At 40.2% G+C, this 14,640-nt stretch overlaps 1 protein-coding gene across 1 annotated transcript in view; it reads left to right on the top strand.

The window, feature by feature from the left end:
• The window catches only part of GNAQ (G protein subunit alpha q), a 290,253-nt gene extending 278,599 nt beyond the window's left edge, over positions 1 to 11,654 (top strand). Inside the window, exons 6-7 of the mRNA XM_057547794.1 lie at positions 337 to 490; positions 6,352 to 11,654. Coding sequence (XP_057403777.1) covers positions 337 to 490; positions 6,352 to 6,542 — 345 coding nt within the window. The 3' untranslated portion in view covers positions 6,543 to 11,654. The remainder of the gene's footprint in view (positions 1 to 336; positions 491 to 6,351) is intronic.
• The last annotated feature ends 2,986 nt before the right edge of the window (positions 11,655 to 14,640 follow it).

Below are 14,640 nucleotides of genomic sequence, written 5' to 3'. Positions count from 1 at the left end.
AATTCTTGGTGGACATTTGTGACGCTTGGTGGACTCTTGTGACAGTGTGCCAGATGCATGATTCTTCAGCCTTTGATGATTCTCTTTCAACCTTAAGTGTTATTTCAGCAGATGTTTATTATTATTATTCTCTTCAGCTTGTCAACCTGAGAGTTCGCCTAATGAAAAGAGCTGCTGAGCCTTTTGCATGTAAATCCTGATAAAAGCTGCTGCAGCCCAGCCCAGGGCCACAGAAACTGAATGCATACCAAAGATGGGTTGGACTTACAAAACAAACAATTCACAGACTGAGTAATCATGTAATTCACGCCTTGTTTTTCTGATGATTTTTTTCAGAACCGAATGGAGGAAAGCAAAGCACTCTTTAGAACAATTATCACCTATCCCTGGTTCCAGAACTCCTCAGTTATTCTGTTCTTAAACAAGAAAGACCTTCTAGAGGAGAAAATTATGTATTCTCACCTAGTTGACTACTTCCCAGAATATGATGGTAAGTCAGCACTCTTCCGCCCGCCCAATAGCTAGGGACACGTTCCGCCCGCCTCGCTGGACCAGTGCCCGAGCCGACACACGACAGTGCTCCGTCACTGCCTCTGCCCTCAGAAAGCCTGCACGTTGTGATTGATGGAGTACAAATTCTTGTTTGTCCTGTCTTTTAACGACGACCTGAAATGTTTCATACCCCAACAATGCTGAAAGTTATAGTTATTTCAAAGCATATAAGAAGTTCTTTTCTTTTGCTGTTCAAAGGAGGGAACAATCCCCTAGTTTCGACTAATTGTGTGTCAGCCGTTATAGTTCCCTCTTGATTTCCCTTTCGTTTGGTAACAGTCTGCCTCTGCCTCTCTCTAGAGAGAAAACAACATTGTGGTCAAGAGTCCATGGTCTGGAGTCGATCTACCCAGATTCAAATCCCAGTTCTGATATTTCCTATTTGTGGAACCGTGATCAAGTCATTTAGTTGCTCTGGGCTTTAGGACCAAACTTATGTTTTGTAGATAACATATTGTGACATTTTAGCATGATGCCCGTCGAATATTTAGCAAATATTTACTTTTGGGGCGCTTCATGACCCCATCATCCTAAGGGACGGTACCCATCCTTTAAGCTCTTCCTGTAGCACTTAGGGTCTGTAGCACCCACTTCAGTACTCATATGTATGCACTTTGCATTATTTACTTCCTTCTTTTTTTTTTTTTTTTAATTTTATTTATTTATTTATTTATTTTTGGCTGTGTTGGGTCTTCGTTTCCGTGCGAGAGCTTTCTCTAGTTGTGGCAAGTGGGGGCCACTCTTCATCGCGGTGCGCAGGCCTCTTACTGTCGCGGCCTCTCTTGTTGCAGAGCACAGGCTCCAAACGCGCAGGCTCAGTAGTTGTGGCTCACGGGCCTAGTTGCCCTGCGGCATGTGGGATCTTCCCGGACCAGGGCTCGAACCCGTGTCCCCTGCATTGGCAGGCAGATTCTCAACCACTGTGCCACCAGGGAAGCCCTGCTTCCTTCTTATAAACAAATCTTGCCTCCTCAACTGGACTGTGAAATCCTGGATGACCGGGCATGACACCCAACCCCTTCCGAGAAATACTTGTTGATAGATTGGTAACAGAATGCATCCACACCCAGCCACTCTGAAACAGGTGAAAGAGTCACAGCCACTGCCCTGTAAGAACTTCCGTGCCCAGTCCACACCCATCTCCCCATACGTGCTCAAGTCTAGGTTAGGAGCGGCTAACTACGGCCTGCCGCCTCTTTTTATAAATCAAGTTTTATTGAAACAGCCATTCATTTATATACTGTCTGACCACTTTTATGCTACAACAGCAGAACTGAGAAGTTGTGACAGAGCTCAAGTGGCCCACAAAGCCGAAAATATTTACTCTCTGGTCCTTTAACAGAGAAGTTTGCCAAACCCAGATCTAGGTGAACAGCAGGTAAGAGGACAAGCTCTGAATGTCACAGAGAACCAGCACTGCCACTTACCACCTGTGGTGCCTCGGACAAGTTTACTCAACCACTGAGTTTCTTCCTGAGTAAAAGAGAATTGAATGGAATCACATATGTAAGTTACTTAGCACAGTGCCTGGCACAGAGAAGAGCACAAACCCAAAAGTACCTATTATAGAGGTGCAACATTAAGAGAACGGGCTATTTTTTAAAAGTACATTATCAGCAAAGGGTATCTGGCATGGATGTCAGCTCAGCAGTGTTTTTGTTCTGCAAACTCCCTCAGAATGGTAATTGCTTCAAAACTAATATTCAGTTTGGCCTCATAGCTTTCTACGGAGACACAGACACATCGAGGATGGAGTTTTATTCATCTTTTCATCACACATGCGTTTGGTATGGCGCTGCTCTTGGAAGGGGAACGTTACATGTTTAATGAAGTTCCCTTCTCAGATACATATAAGATTCTAAGCGTTGCTGACTCTGCCATGTGGGGATGTTGTCAGGTATTAGAAGAGATAGTACTGTTTTTGGTAGCAGTGTGTTCCCATCCTCTGTCCAAGTACATTTTCCTTTGTGCTTTGAGGTTCCTTTAAAACGATACTTGCCCAGCCTAGGCAGTGTGTTCTCTTTTCCTCCTTTTACTTTGCCACTCGCCCGCCACCACGTCACAAGCGCCAGAGCCTGGAGTCCTCAGTGCTCCTGAGGAAACTGTGGAAGGAAATAACTTTGTGTTAGTTCTCTCCCACGGCAACAGGCTGGCTCCTTAAACATGAGATCTGCCCGAATAAGATGAGCACGAAGCATCCGGCTTACACCCAAACACGCATGCTTGCCTCACACACCGGGAAGGAGAGGCTCTTTGTAGTTTTTCTCAGAACTTGGTGAGAATCCACGGATGGGAAATGACCCGCACCTCCCGACGCAGCACCCGCCTACAGGCCAGCATGTTTTCGTGATATGCTTGCACACGGGAGGACAGAGGCAGCACACGGCCCCACAGAGCAGACCCACCGAGGCTCACGGTGCATGAGGCGGCAGCACACACAGCACACCGGGGTTGGTTTCCTGCAGTACGACACGTGTTAGGAGTACTGTTCTCCCCTCTCTGTGCAGCGTCTTCCTAACCTCTTTACACATCTCCTTTGGCCAGTAATTTCTCCAGATATCCCATCACTATGAGTGTGAGCATCTTCCTTCTAACATGTGCCCATTGTGACTATCTTTAAATCCCAAGATGTTCTTTACTGTCCATCTCCCCCAGTAATACACGTAACGCATACAGGAAACTTGGCTGTGGAAAAAGAAAGACACTGATTGTTATTCATAAAGCAAACACAGCTGTCATTCCAGGAGACTTCAAGCCCTTGTAAGATGAGCTAAGACAGAAAAAATTCTAGGCCCACTCTGCAGTGATATTTTTATCATAAACATGTTTATAGTATTCTAAATTTCACACTTCCACATTTCTGCACTTACAAGGTCTTCATTGTAATGAATGCCATTTCTGTATTTCTCTTCGGGAAGGAAAACTACCATTTCTACATGGACTTGAATTGCAAAATTGTCCATAGAGACTATGGAATCCTGTTACTGCTATGATGGCTATAAGGATTTCTTTGTAGTTTATGTTTATTCAAATAGCAAATTATGCTTAAAAACATAACAGGCTCCAAGTGCTCTTCAGTGAACTTGAGTCTTGTTCTGATACACTTTAGAGTTAGGAAAAAAAAAAGTAGACCTCTCTTTCCCAAAAAGAATAAGTACAAAATTCATTCATAAGCCAGAAAGATAGTGTTCTTTCATGAAAATGAGAGGCTGCACCAGTTCTAACAATCTATTAGTCCTGGTTTTAAATATTTTTATTACTGCTATGGAATTATTAAGTAACAATAAGTACATCGAATAAGCTAGGACATTAAGTGATTATATATATTATATATTAGTAATTGTGGAACTTTTTAATTCATTATGATGCCAGCCTTCTTAATCATTGACAAAAATTTCAATTCTGGGCTCTGAAGTTAGAAATTCAAACATTCCTTTTGTAAACTGTACAAATGAGAATGATCCGTTTTCATGGCTCTTTCTCCCAGTTTCCAGCAATGTTGGATATAAAGTTATTTGCAGTAAGATTGGTTTGAAAAGTTTTCAGCTTGGCTGTCTGAAACTCACGGTGCACTTTGTTAGAATCTGCAGGCCCTCGGTAGAAATTTCAAAGATTTCTTTGTCCCAACCAGTAGATAACAATACTGATAGAAAAAAATCTAAGCTGTGACTCCCGAGAGGGTCTTCTGAGAGAGGAGGAGTGGAGGCTATAGCGCAAGACCTTCTTTCATGGTACAGAAGTGGAAAAAATGGGAGAAATGCCGATGTATAGTGCCACAAAGACGCATATGAGAAAGGTGCTCAATCCTTGATAGGTGGTGGTGGTGTTTTAGTGATCTATTACGCTCTATTGAGATATAATTCATATACCATTTAAAATACACCCATTTAAAGCATATAATTCAATGCTTTTTGGTATGTTATGTTAATTTTTTAAATTATGGTAAAATATATGTAACGTAAAACTTGCCATTTTAACCATTTTTAAGCATGCAATTCAGTGATATTATAATTACACTCACAGTGCTTTGCAGCCATCACTATTCCCACAACTTTATCATCACCCCAAACAAATTCTGTAATCATTAAGCAATAACTCCCCTTTTCTCCTCCTCCTAGCCTCTGGTAACCTCTAATCTACTTTCCGTCTCTATAAATGTGCCTAATCTAGGTACTTCATATAAGTGGAATCGTACAATATTTGTCGTTTTGTGTCTGACTTATTTTACTTGATATAGTGTTTAAGGTTCATATATGTTGTGGCATCTATCAGAACTTAATTTTTATGGCTGAATAATATTCCATTGTATGTATATACTACCTTTTGTTTATCCATTCCTGTTGATGGATCCTTGGGTTGTTTCCACCTTTTGCTATTATGAATAATGCAGCAATGAAAATTGATGTACAAGTATCTGTTAGAGTCCCTGCTTTCAATTCTTTTGGGTATATACCTAGGAATGGAATTGCTGCCTCACATGGTAAGTCCGTGTTTAGAGTTTTGAGGAACCGTCAAACTGCTTTCCATTTTACATTCTCAGCAACAATGCACAAGGGTTCAGATTCCTCCACATGCTTACTAACACTTCTTATTTTCCACTTGATTTGATTATAGCCATTCTAGTAGATGTGAAGTGGTACCTTTGTTGTGATTTTGATTTGCATTCCCTAATGATGTTGAGCATCTTTTCATGTGCTTATTGGCCATTTATATATCTTCCTGAGAGAAATGTTTATTCAAGTCCTTTGCCCATCTTTTTATCAGGTTGTCTTTTTGTTGTTGAATCGTAGGAGTTCTTGATATATTCTGGATATTTACCCCCTTAGCAGATATGTGACTTGCAAATATTTTCTCCCATTCTGTAGGTTGTCTTTTTTTTTTTGTCATTCTTTTTTTTTATTTTTTATTGAAGTATAGTTGAATTACAATGTTGTGTTAATTACTGCTGTACAGCAGAGTGTGTAGGTTGTCTTTCTTTTTACTTTCTTGATGTCCTTTGATATACAAAAGTTCTTAATTTTGATGAAGTCCAATTGATCTGTTTTCTCTTTTGTTGCCTGTGACTTTGGTGTCATATCTAAGAATCTGTTGCAAAATTATTAAATAAGTTCTTCATATATCCTGATAAATGTACCATAATCCTTCTAAGACAGTGCCTGGCACATAAGAGACCCTGGATAAATGTAAGAAAATGTAAACCAACTTTTTAAATCATCACACGTAGTGAATTGAATTCTCATAAATGTGGTTTGCTCAGAAACACCAGACGTGAGGCTACAGAGGACAGCTGTAGATGGACCAGACCTTAAGGAACAGGTTTTGTATTCTGAGAGAGATTTCAGTCTGGAGAATGTAAAATGATCCATCATGGAGTGGGGGAGGGGAGACACAGGGGGGCAGATTGACAAGAGAGCCTGAGGCAGTTACGTTGTACCCATGCTTATCAGGCAGCTGAAACCAGCGCAGTTAAACTCAGTCCAACAGAAGTAAACTAATCACACCCCTACTGAAGATTCTCCTGTGGCTCCCTGTCTCCCCAAGAATCAGAGCTAAACGTAGCCTGCCCTTCAAGCGCTCTGCCTGTTTTCACCTAATCACATTCTGTGGATGGATGGAGATGAATGGATGGGCAGGTAAAGTGACAGAGAGGAGCAATTACACATAGTAGTGTTGAGGAAGATGCTTATAACAGATCACATCTGCACTGAAGAGGTCTTTGTGAGCATCAGTAAACATTTACTGAGCAAATGCCTTAACAGATCAGCTGACAAAATGTCCCTTTCCTCCCTTGGCCAACAGGACCCCAGCGAGATGCCCAGGCAGCTCGAGAATTCATCCTGAAGATGTTCGTGGACCTGAATCCAGACAGTGACAAAATTATCTACTCCCATTTCACATGCGCCACAGACACCGAGAACATCCGCTTTGTCTTTGCCGCCGTCAAAGACACCATCCTCCAATTGAACCTGAAGGAGTACAATCTGGTCTAATTGTGCCTCCTTGACACCGCCCTTCCCTTCCCTGGTGGGCTATTGAAGCTATACAAGAGGGACTGTATTTCTGTGGAAAACAATTTGCATAATACTAATTTATTGCCGTCCTGGACTCTGTGTGAGCGTGTCCACAGAGTTTGTAGTAAATATTATGATTTTATTTAAACTATTCAGAGGAAAAACAGGATGCTGAAGTACAGTCCCAGCACATTTCCTCTCTTTTTTTTAGGCAAAACCTTGTGACTCAATGTATTTTAAATTCTCAGTCATACACTCACAAAGAGCTGTTTCTTCCTCTCTCTCTCTCTCTCTCTCCCCTCTTCTTTTCTATTGAGCAAAATGAAGCTGATTTTCCTTTTCCTAACCCATCCCTTCCTCCTGATTTTTCCCACATTACAATGGCCTTTATCCTAGTTCCATTCTTGGTCAAGTTTTTCTCTCAAATGATACAGTCAGGACAATTGTCATTCAATTTAAGCCATCAACATCAGCTTAATTTAACAGTTTGTAGTTTTTGCTGAAGGATTATAAGTATTAATACTGTGGTTTTAAGTGTATTGCTCTGGATGCACATGTAGAGGTTTTTTTATATAAATATATTGTTTTGCCTCACTTTGGGCTGGGACAGTGGATGGCCCATCTAACGGTTAAGTGTCTTTTTTTTTTTTTTTTTTTGGATTTCTACCTTCAGCCATAGCTTGGTTGCTCAGTGAACTGTACAGAAGTCAGTAAGGCACGGGCCAAGACACACAGAAGTCCTTTCTTTTGAAATGCCATGTGCCATTGTCCTTCCTCCTTCCCTTCCCTTTTTTTTTCACCCTGCTTTCTTCAAACTGCAGATGCCAAAAAAATATGCCAAGAGACACTACATTATCCCAATGGCTGCTACCCAGATCCTTTTCATAGGTTGCTCTTAATTTTTTTTTCCTTCAGTTCAAACTTTTCCTCCCTTTTTTTTTTTTTTCCTAGTGTTTGGGCCACAATTTTAAAAATGACTTTTATTAATGGGTATGTGTTGCCAAAGCTGGCTTTTAAAAAAAAAATTTTTAGTAAGAACTTAAAAGATAAAAGCCAGTATCTTAAAATGTAAGAGAGTAAGACTGTGAAGGCTAAAATGTTTGGCTGCGAATGAACCTGAAACACCAGTTGCCAAACAGTTGGTCACTGTCAATCTGACTCTCATAGTCTATCCTTTTCTTTGCCCTTCAAATCACATTGTTTTGTGTCCACATTCCATGTTGAGCATCTAAATCGGCAATGTGGAAAAGCTGTCCTGTGTGATACCCCATGAAATCTGCTTTTCTCTCTTCACTTGAAGCCAGCTTTACTCTCTTTGTGTTCTCTAAGGTCAAGTAGGTCTGCCAAGAACATTGGTTGATGATAGTATTATTCTGACACCTTTAATTTGCAGAATCTGAAGTTACTGCTAGTTTACCACCTTTGGGATCTTAAACTGGTGACTGGCTGAGTTGAACTTAAGGAAGATTTGTGGACCGAAACTCAAAAGTAACCTCTCTGTTCTGTAGAACATGTATTTATATAACTGAACATCGTAGGAGAGAGATCTGGAATTCTATATGTGCAATTTTTCAACCAATGCAAAAAACACAGCACATGTATTGATGAGCTTCTGTCAAGCAGTTTGAGTTGAAATATGATTTAAGAAAATAAGTCATGACTGTTTTAAACCTGCTGGGAAGTTAGAATTAGGCCATGATGCTGGTCTCAGTTTAACTACAATACTATTTGGCACAAGTCTAAACTTTCATATAAATCACTCTTTTGGAACAATAAAGGAGAGGGAGAAAAATCAATGGCTTATCAGATGAGTACCAGAGTTACTAAGTAGTAATGGAATGTTCCCATTCTTTACTCTCCCAGCCTCAAACTACACAGGTTACTTGGGTTTTTTTTTTCTCCTTATTCAGAAAGCACCTGTAATTTAATTAAGAAACAGACTGCCTGTAGGTATAGTGCAATTACGAATGCTCTAATCATTGTACATACATCTCTCCCTTGATATTGCGTCATCCATACTGGCTTTGTAATCATTAATTTTTTGGCAGATTGAATGTGCTGTATTGATATGTATCTATGTAATTGTATTGTGTGTCTTATAGCTAATTCACATTTTGAATAATGTTATTTTATTTACTTTTTTAAGAGAGGAGAATGTAAATTTGTCAGTTTATTTCTGACTAGGGATATTTTTTTTTTTCCATTTAGAAAAGAAAAAAAAAACCTTACTATCGTACGGAGCGGTACTAGCATCGTGCTATATAAAATCATTTGCACATTCCTGAGTAGAGGTATACTGATTATAAGACCCAAAGGTCTTAAGACCCAAAGGTAATTTCATAGCAAAAATCAGTTGGAGCTTTTATACAAACATGGAAACCAACTTTGTAGAACTTTTGCCATTTGACCTAGGATTGGAATATGAGCTTTTATACAATTCATATTCTTATTTGGCAAATATGCACAGTTTAGTATTACCTCTCTGATGGCCTTTATTAGAAAGGCAGTTTTAGAAGCTATTGTGATCCACTAAGGAAATGTTTTAACAGCTAGCGACCACTGCTTGCCTGAAAGGGCGATCTTAAATTTGGTGCAGCAAAAAAAAAAAGAAAAAAAAAAAAAAGAAAAAAATAGTATAAACAACAACATTTGAAGGCCTACAGTGTGTATAGAGAAAACCTCATCACAAGGTCATAAGTGTTACAGTTTTAGGGAATCAAGATATTCTATTTAATAGAGCTATAGTAGATGTAGTCAATTAAACCTGATCTCAAAGCTCGAAGAAGCTGAGCAAAACAGGGAAAGATTGTTATATTTGTCTTTATGAAATCGGGATGGAATTGCTATGCAGAATTGAGGTTTGTGGTCTCACTGTTCATCTTAGGGTGCATGACAAGATCCCTTCTCTTGAGAAAGGAAAAAATTGATCACCCTAGTTACAGTGATGCATAGAAACCGAATTGTATCCACACTAGTCAGTCGAAGCTCAAGGATTTTCTTTTTTGTTTCTTTGTTTGGGGTTTTACTGAAGGGTCTGGGGTGGGAAGGGATTCTTTTCAGTTTTGTATAAAAACAAAGTTTACTCATGCTTTCTATTATTATTGTGATTGCAAGCATTCTAAGCGTGTGCCGCTGGACCCCTCTTGTTGATGCTCTCGGTAACAGTAACGGAGGCCTGTGGCGAGTTTTGTGGTGACTTGGGCATGTCTTATTGAAAAACAAAAACACAAAACACAGAAACCTTTCTTCAGCAGACCAAGGCAAGCAGCCGTTTCATGACTCACTTAACACATTGCAGTGTACCAGTTTACAGATGATTTTTCCCTTTTTGCGTGACATGGCAGTTCCAACCCACAGAGAATCCCTTATTTGTAAATTGGAGGTTTGTACTATGCCTTACAGAGCTTAAATTCAGAAGTTTGTGCCTCATATCTGAAACAAAGGGAAATAACAAAAGTAAATAAATCCCCTCAAAATGTTTGTTTTTAAATACATTTTCATATAAAGAGCTCTGTTGAATGTCATGAATAGATTGGGGGGAAAAATCTTCTAGAAACCTGCATATGTTGTTTACTAGCAGATGACATCTACAAAAGGTATTTAAGGAACACCCAAAACTTGTATTTTTTTGTAGATTAACGAGCAGGTCTAATATTTAAAAAAGTTAATTCAGCTAAAGGACAATTTACTTTTTGTACTTCAGACTATCTTGATTGTCAAGGTGTACGAACTGTAATTTTAAAATTTATACTGCCACATGATTGTAAATCTTAGTTGTCTTAAGTCAGGAATCAGTGAAAAGCTATTTATGCTGGATATGGGTCAAAAATGACTATTATTTGCAAAAAATATATAAAAATAATGGGAAGAAAGGGCTGCATAATGAGATACTGCAAGACTCAGATACTGGTTGGAAATAATCAAGTTACCCTCAATTTCCCTTTGTTTTCAGTTTCTCAAAAAGAATGAATGAAATGAAATATAGCAGAATGTTAACCCATATAAAAATAAAGTGTACCCAAATATTGTAACGGATATTGCTGCTCTTCTTAAAATTAAATAAGGGTTTAAAACCACTTAATTGGTCATTGACAACATCTCAGTTGACACAGATAAGGTGTGCTTGGTATACTGTTTTCTTCCAAAGATTATCTTTGGTTAGAAATAACACACAAAAATTAAAACTAGTAACATTGTGTTTATCTATCTCTACATATTTCCAGCATATGTAGCGTTAATAGATCTGTCCTGGTAACTATGTCTTTGGGATTTCATTTTGATTCCATAAAATTAGGAAAAGAAATGGCTTAGTTGTATATGACTAGCTAGAGATTTTTGGAGCCAAACACCTGCTGTTTCGTAGACACTTAGTACACAGTCTGAACTTGCCACTTGTTTTTCTCACAGAATAACCATTTCCTGCTGTCTTCCCAACTACCAATGCCCTTCAATAACCCTGTTGCTCCTAGAATCATCTGTTCAAAGTATGCATATACACCCAGCACATAGTAGGTGCTCAAATATTAATTTCCTTCTTACCTCCCTTATCATGTATCCTCCATTTCCCCATATGATTCCAACCCAATAGTAAGTGGCATTTACATGTTATGAAAACATCTATTGGGTAAAATTGGATCTCACTTGGATAAAGGAATTCTGACTTCCATATAAGCTTTGGTAGACAGAAAAACAACAGGGAGAAGATATTCTTCAGTAGAATATTTTTAAGTTTAGAAAGGGAAGATGGAAAATTACTATGTAACTTTGTTCAGGTTACTTCGACTGAAACACATGTTTTTGGTGGATTTCTTTTCCTCAAAGAACTCTCTAAATGCAACTTGCTGGATTCCTCACCTGTCATCATGCTGGAAACCCTTACTAGACCTATGTATTTAGGGAGTTTTGTCAGAAAAACATTTTTAACTTGCAGTATTTAAAAGAATCATATTTACTGTTCTTAAAATGTCATTCAAATGCATGTATTGTCTATTGTTTGGGGATGGGAACTAGTTTTGCAAAAAAACACCTAATGTTGTATAATAATGCCCCGATGATCTTGCTGGTTAAAAATACAGTATTTTTGGCCATAAGTTTGTACTACAGTTTTCTTCATTCTTGAGTTTTCCTTCTCTTGAAGTTGCCTAAGCCTCTCCAAGAATGTTTTTTATTATAAGGAGTATTGGGATAAATCTTTCCTTCCTTAAAGCACTTTATACTGCACATCCATTTCCCAAAGTAGGTTCAATAGTTTTTAAACAAACCACCAAAAAAAAAAAAAAAAAACCCTTTTCCTTTCTGAATATAATCAGAAATTTCTGACTTCTTTAGTGGAAAGTTTCATATTGATAGTATTTATCAAATTTGTTTTAAAAAAAAAGACTTAGAACAAGCCACTGTCTTCACCCTGAGGCCGAGATTCTCCTCAGAGAAAGAACACAGGCCTTACAGGCAGAGGGCTTGATTAGAGTTCCTTGTCTCAGCCCTGGAAAGGAAAGGTCCACTCCACGTGGGAAAAAGGACCTGCTGTAGGTGTCCTTTAAGTCTGTGATTTTTACATCGAGGCTTTTGAGATCAGCTAAAAACTAGCTTCTCTTTTTCTAGCAATTTTGTGAAGTTGGGGTGATGGCAGCAAGTGCTTCTCCAGAAAATCGGTGCTTACGTAGGGACCCGAAACCGTAACAGGAGCAAGAACTGTTCCTCCTGCTACTCGTGATCAGGTCTTTTACTTGGTAGCCCAGCCCTTGCTTATGGAATTGTGTCTTTCAGAATACTGTTCTGTCCATTTACTTTAGAGAAGAAAGTGTCATTTTTACTTAAAAGCCTTAGTTTTAAGGCTCTCCTATCCTTGCATGTTTTAGAGACCCTTTCCAGTAGGTGGTGTCCCTTCTCTCTGGACCTTCCTGTGAAGGGAACTGTGTGCCTGGGGACTATCATTAGTACAGGCCTGGAGTGACAGTTCCCACAGCCTCTCTGCCGAGGAACCGGGGTGTTAGGCAGCCCCCTAGCGCTCCTCACTCTGTGGCCGTCTTGCTGGGGCCTGACCCCCACCAGGACCTGACCTCGGTCCATCTGCATCATCATCTTGAAGACCCCCGCCCACAGAAAAAGACAGGAACTTGCTGAACATTATTTGAGCCAAGTATTTTAACTTGACCTTTCAACTCATAGGTCAAGCCTGCCTAGTCTGATGTTTTTCTGTCCTATCCTGGGAGCAATAAAGGAGTAGCTGGTCTGAAAGCTGCTCTACCTTGCTCTTCATCTTCCCTGTCTCCTCCCATTTTTCTCTTAGGATGTGACAGCCGGCATGTTGCCTCTTGAGAAACCGATTAGACCACAGCAAAGAGATGGAGGGAGAGAACTTGATGCCAAGGAACAACAGTAGTTCGTTTGATAGTGTGTACAGAGCAATGTCTAATGGTCATCAGCTGGTGTCTCGTTTTTCTCTAGTTGTCTAATTCTGAGTCATTTCCATGTTCATCAGCTACTTCATATTTAAATCCTTTACTGAAATGTTGCTCAGGGTTGGAGAGTGGAAGGCAGTGGTTGAGGGCGGGTTTCTGGTTGGTTCCTTTTGTTTTAACTTATCTATGTGTTACCATTGTTTCTTTGTTTCATTGTCACGGCTAATTAAATACAGATCCAGCTATTATGAGGCACTGAACTCAGTCTATTTTAAGGGAGCCTCTCTTAGGTCCCTGCGAAACAAGGCCTTGGTTGTAAAATGTGGGTCTCTTTAAAATCTAAGATACACAGGGAGTTCTGAAAAGATTCTTTTTGAATTCTTATGCCTCAAGACTTTAAATATGATCTGGGTTGATGTTCTCTCTTCCTGTTTTCTTCAAGAATGCAAAGGCCAGATATTTTTCTGTCCCAAAAGCCTATGGGTAAGATAGGCAACTTGCCTCTTTAAGAGGGTAATTAAACCAAACCATAGTAGCAAAGAGCCGATGGGATTCCCTCGGTGGGCCTTCCGGGCCTTCCACCGCACTGCTCTGGGCCTCAGTGGCCTTGGAGGAGGAGTTCTGCAGCTTAGAGGACTATATGCCTGTCCCATTGAGACAGGCTGCATAAAGGGCCCCTGGAACTTACAGTCTGTTCACAGTTTGCCCAGTGTATTTCTATGGTGGATATTTTAAGCATCTTTAGAAATGAGAGTCCCAGGAAAAGAGAGATTGGCAAGTGAAGCCTGGCAAACCCTGGAAGTCTGTAAATGGAATTCCACATTATGTACCCAGCTACCAAGAAGCTCCCATAGCTGCTCACAAGACCATGTTTGTGTCTGCTCTGGGGTCCCCTCACCTAGGGCGCCATGCCTATTAGGGATCCCACACTGCCTGGCACGTACTGTCCAGTCAAGGCACCAGCTGGGGCGCCCCTGATGGGCAGGGCCCACGTCAGGAGTTGTAAATGCCATGGTTATTTTCCCAGGCTCAGAGCAGCATTAGCAAAAGGGGCCTGCTTTCTTTTCGTGGAATACAACACAACCCACCCAGTGGTATCCTGATAAATGGTTAACAGCGGGGGAGCAGTGCAGGATTATGGTACTGATTGGTAGTGAGTGCTGATTTCCATGGTTGAAGTATTCCCCCACCATGCCCAATTTTAAGCTACTGATTTGTAAGGTCACAACTCAGAGTTGGGAAGAGATGCTAACAATGGACTCTCAAGCTCTCCTGCAGGGAGGACACCCTCACTCCCTTAAGACAATGCCTTTCTGTAAACCTGGGAAGCCGGCAGCAGGACAAGCCTACCTGGCTTATTGCACCCAGAGCACATGCATTCCCTTCCCCCGTAACCTGGAGCTAATTACCAAAGAGCACCCCGCTCACAATAGGCTCAGAGATGAGGCAGCTTGGCTGGCGATACTAAATATTTAAACTCTCAGAAGGAATAGCAGGAATGGGTACACCTGAAACTAAATCAACCATACTCCAATATAAAATTTTAAAATGAAAAAAAAAAAAAAAAAAAAAAAGGAATGGCAGGAATGGGTACCCAGGAAGCTGGGGAGGAGAAATGCAAAATCAATTTGGACATCGGATTAACCTAACGCTCTGTGTGCATGTGTGTGAGATGT

This window comes from Balaenoptera acutorostrata, chromosome 6, assembly GCF_949987535.1.
Source record: "Balaenoptera acutorostrata chromosome 6, mBalAcu1.1, whole genome shotgun sequence".
In the NCBI taxonomy this organism is placed as follows: domain Eukaryota; kingdom Metazoa; phylum Chordata; class Mammalia; order Artiodactyla; family Balaenopteridae; genus Balaenoptera; species Balaenoptera acutorostrata.
This window is presented reverse-complemented; position numbering and strand designations above follow the sequence as displayed.